The 5,100-nt window shown below is 39.2% G+C and overlaps 1 protein-coding gene across 1 annotated transcript; it reads right to left on the bottom strand.

Moving 5' to 3' along the window:
* Positions 1-212: 212 nt before the first annotated feature.
* LOC114357591 (uncharacterized) lies at positions 213-2,531 on the bottom strand. The gene has a single exon (XM_028311294.1). The coding sequence runs from the start codon at positions 2,529-2,531 to the stop codon at positions 213-215; it is 2,319 nt and encodes a 772-aa protein (XP_028167095.1).
* Between the last annotated feature and the right edge of the window lie 2,569 nt (positions 2,532-5,100).

Below are 5,100 nucleotides of genomic sequence, written 5' to 3'. Positions count from 1 at the left end.
AAGCAGACCATAATGCAAACGTAAGCCTTATAAGTGCGAGCGTTACGTCTAGTGCTTTCTTTGACAGTGAAAGGTCCGGCGAAATCTATTCCAATATTTTGAAAACAACGAGCTGGTTGTACTCTCGGGCCTAGAAGGTCTCCCATTAAGGGGTATGCTGGTAATTGCTTGACCTTGAAGCATTGTGACACATTTCGCAAGTCTGGATCTTATCATGTTGCGAATACCAAGAATCCAGTATTTTCTTTGTTCCAATTCTGAAGGACACGCGGCCCACAGTGTAAGTATACCCGGTGGTAGTGATCAATAATTAGCTTCGACAAATGACAGTGCTTCGGAAGCAGAAATGGGTGAATCGCTGTTAATGGAAGCTGCGCATTACGCAAACGCCCCCCCACACGCAGTAATCCAGCTTCATCAATGAATGGACTGAGCTTGAGCAGCGATTTGTTACATCTGGAACTGGAGTTGGTAGCGAAAGAGCCCAGGACTTCAGAAAAATGGCGTCTCTGTTCATTATGAATAAGAACAACCAGTGAGCTCTCAAGTTCCGTGGTAGTCAAATCCGTGTTATGTTCACGGTCGTCCCTTTTCTTTTTCAAGTTGCCGATGAACCGAAGGCACCATGCGAGAACACGCTGAGAACGTAAAAAGGATGAAGATCTTTCCACGAGCTCGCTAATCGCATCAATATTAGTTTCCTTTGACGCAGTTAAGGTATGAGAAGCCGCCGGTTTCAATTCGGGTACAATATCTGGAGGGCTGATATCAGTTTGCACGGGCCACAACGATTTCTCAGTCACAAGCCAAGCAGGACCATGCCACCAAACTTGGTGAGAAACAAGCTGGGAACAGCGAAATCCACGGCTGCATAAATCCGCAGGGTTATCATGCGTTGCTACGTGCTTCCAGTTATCAACACTGAGATCATCCGTAATTTTTACGACTCTGTGAGCAACGAACATTTTCAATTTGTGTGGTGCTGTATTCAACCATGTAGTAGAGTGAACTACTTGCCGAGGTATACTGATACTAGATAAATTTGTCAGTTTTCGTACGAAATCTTGCCATTTCTGTAACATTTCAGTAGAAACTGGTTCGTCCCAGTCCAGTTGTAGACGCCACAGTTCTTGTATAAACATCTTGGCCAATAATACCACTGGCGTTAGCCATCCGAGTGGATCATAAATTCTTGCCACACTCGAGAGAACAATCCGCTTGGTACAAGCCGGGTTCATTTCTAAATGAGTGTAAGTAAACTTGTCATTGAGTGGGTCCCACTGAATGCCCAGAATTTTGAGTGTACATTGATTTTCTTTATCACAAAACGCTTTAGGTGTTTGACGATGATCAGCTGGAAGATGTGAAAGAAAATCAAGAGAATTACTGCTCCATTTACGTAGCTCAAATTTTCCACAATCGAGTAAGTTTATTAGCTCGTCTTTTATTTCTAAGGCAACGTCCACCGACGGAGCTGTCACCACGATATCATCCATAAAGGCGTCTTTGAGCAATGCAGTTGCTGCACGAGGCCATTGCTCACCATGATCCTGAGCCAACTGATGAAGTGTACGAATAGCCAGATAAGGTGAGCTACTCACACCGTAAGTCACAGTGTTTAATTCAAATTCACTCACAGTCTCTTCCGGTGAGTCTCTCCAGAATATATGTTGATATTGTCTGTCCTCGGGACGCAGATCAATATTTCTGTACATCTTAGATATGTCAGCTGTAAAAACTATACCATCCAGCCGAAGTGCTGTGATAATATCAACAATGTCATTCTGTAGTTTCGGTCCAGTATAAACAATGTCATTTAATGATTTTCCATTTCCAGTCTTCGCGCTAGCATCAAAGACTACACGGAGTTTTGTGCTGCTGCTCTCCGGGCGAATCACACAATGATGTGGTATGATGTTTCCATTCGCACCTGAAGGTGAATCCACTAAAGTCATGTGTCCCAAATCAGAATACTCTTGCATGAACTGAACATAGTCAGCTTTCAACTGTTGGTGACGAATAAGTCGCTTTTCCAAATTATGCAAGCGAGACATAGACATTTGATGCGAATCACCCAATTCTTCAAGTGGATCCTTAAGCATTATAGGCACCACATAACGACCATCTGAGTTTCGCCTTACAAGATCAGAAAACATGTTTTCACACTTCACGTCTTCTGGGTTAACAATCTTTACTATAGGAGGTTCTTCAACTTCCCAGAAACGCTTGACTACATTGTCTAGGGCAAGTGTAGAAGCGAAGAGAGAGGTGGTTGAAGTTGGTGGTCGACAAGAAAGATCCAATTTTCCACTGATCACCCATCCGAACACGCTGTGAAGAGCTACTGGCAAGTCAGAGCCAAAAGACAAACGTTGGCCATCATAGATGTTATGAAATAACTCTGCTCCAAGCAACAGATCAATTTCTGCAGGTCTATCAAACTGATTATCAGCTAACACCAAGTGTCTAAAAGAATCTCGAACGTGTGAAGGTACTTGCGCTGTTGGCATTTTATTTGTAATGGTATCCATTACGATTGGTGAGATTTCAAACCGAGGTTCTTCAGATAAACAGGGGTGGATAACGCATGACGTCACACCTTTCACCTGGTGTACAGTATTTTGTCCTAGTCCAGCAACTGTAATCCTACAGCGCCGCAATGGCAAGCCAAGCCGCTGAGCGCACGAAGAAGTCATGAAACAATCTTGGGCTCCACTATCGATAAGGGCTCGAACCTTAATCACACCGCTGGGACCACGAGCTTGAACAACACATGTGCCTAAAATCACTTGCGATTGGCCATGAGTTACATGGGCACTAGCATTCACTGCATTCACTGAAGTATCAGTGTTAGGTAACTGCTTGACAGTCAAAGAGGTACTGGGGCAAGCAGTCACATCCTCATGAAGTAGTGTGTGATGACGTTGCTTGCATTTTGAACAATTTGATTTAGAAAAACAATTATCTAAATTAGGTCTTTCTATGATAAACTTAATTTCTTACTAGGTGAAGTTACAGGCAAAAACTAGTACAATATATTTACATTTCTGCATTGTAACGAGTCACCTAAACGTTCCTCACCTCCCCATTCTCGTATTTCCTCGAAACAATGACTCTTCATCGAATTATTGTTGCAAATACCAAGGTGGGACAAAAATGACCCAGTGGCGCTTCTAGGTAAAACCGATTTTAATTTTTTTTCTAATAATGTTATATTATCAAAAACATTAAAAAATGATAAAATTCAATAAATCAGGAAAAGTCAAAAAGTTTCATGGACTTTCGTTGAAAAATAAAAAAGTTAGAGACGATCAAACTCGCGAGTGGGACAAAAATGGGACGGCGGCCTTTCTAGTGTTAACAGATTCTACTAGCAAGTTAGTTAACTTTTGCAATTCACTGAAACTATTTGTTTTCAATGGTGTGAAATTAAATATTTTTTCCAAGTAATTGACAGCTAAAATTCGTTTGTTATCATATCTTTTNCTCCGTTGTGACAACAGCGCTACATCTAGTTATGACAACAGCGCTGCAGCGTCCTAACACCTAGTGCCTCTGTAGTGTCGAGATAAGGTTAGCTCATTCCACTTGGCTTACTGAGTGGACAAGACTCATACCACAGACACAAATTGGCCACAGTTTGGTAGAATTTAGTGTAGAACTTTAGATATTAAATAAAGTACAATTCATGAATAAAATCAAGTTTAATACAATCCAAGAATGCACTAAGTATACAATGTGTCCGGGCTTGTAGTGATCAAACTTTAAGGGCATAATCTATGGACAATTTTATCGATGAAAATACTTCAAAGAGGTTTGACCCATTTCTCACAAAATTGCAAGGATAAGTTTTGAATTTAAAGTTTTCACCTCTTCCTTCAAAAACAAGTGATAGCGTGGGTAGCTTAACACTAATAAGAAAAAAAAAATATCATACGATAGTCAATAAAATCTATTCTAATAATCTATTAGTAGAAGTAGAAAACAGATACAAGTTTCATACATTTTAAGGGAGTAAGAATGGATTTAATTAGAAAAAAACATGACTTTTTTCAATTCTTTTTCAGTTATTTTCCAACACAAGAAAAACCAGGTCGTTAAAGTATGTTTTATTTGCATTTTATTATTAGTATTTGAGCTTTTCTACAAAACGAATGTAAATTTATTAGTCTACGTCTATTAGTTTCGACGTAATTGTTGAACAAAGATACCCCTTCCCAGCGGTTTCCATAGCGCACGCGACATGCGAAAATGCACTGCCTGAAAGAATCACATAACTTATTCCGATTACATGTAGTTTGATCACTACATGCCCGGACACACTGTATAATGATTATAAGAAATGACAGATATCAACCTCAGATATCTTGATCCGACTCTAGCTTCATTATTTTGCGTTACACTGTTATTTTATAGGTAATTTATTTGTTTGTCTACTATTAAATGTTCAGAGCAGTGGACGTCCAGTGGCTGAAATGATGAGTCGTATTTTTTTAAAGATATAACTTTGGCTCGATATTATGCGTCAAAAAATATTGGATAATTTTTAGGATTCAGTTTATTTTATCGCGCTATAAAAGACAAACCATATCATATTTTGGCAAGAAAAATAAATATCCAGCAGCGATCCGAAACATTTCTCTCGAGTAAGGTCACATTCTATGTTCGGGCATCTAGGACTGCAGACTGAAATGCTTGCGGAGTTTTAAGCAGTTTACTGAGAAATACCCGAATAGTTAAAATGCTCAAGTCATAACTTCATTTTCTTATTGTGAATATGGTTTTGCAGCATTTTGTTTGTTGGCGACTTGAGACAAAATCGCGTCCAAAGAACTAAACTTTTTAACTTGGCTGGACTGGGAAGATAGAATTTGGGTAGGTATTCAAGTATTTTAATATACTTTAATATGAAGGTGGAAGGAAGGATGTGATGGTGGTGAATGCAATCAAAATAAAATCCTTTTCAAATGCATTTAAAATCAATATTAGTCAAATTAATATTCAGTCCTTATAATTAATTGAAACTTGGAAGATAGATGTGCGCCGTTTTGACTAATGACTGCTGAACTTCAATGTGTAATTTAACCGTGATAAAAACAA

This window comes from Ostrinia furnacalis, unplaced genomic scaffold (genome assembly GCF_004193835.3).
Source record: "Ostrinia furnacalis isolate ACB-3 unplaced genomic scaffold, ASM419383v2 OfSCF3265, whole genome shotgun sequence".
Lineage (NCBI taxonomy): Eukaryota > Metazoa > Arthropoda > Insecta > Lepidoptera > Crambidae > Ostrinia > Ostrinia furnacalis.
This window is presented reverse-complemented; position numbering and strand designations above follow the sequence as displayed.

Bases quoted from the DNA above. Each gene is read 5' to 3' on its own strand.
- LOC114357591 (XM_028311294.1), bottom strand. From the start codon at position 2,531: ATGGATACCATTACAAATAAAATGCCAACAGCGCAAGTACCTTCACAC.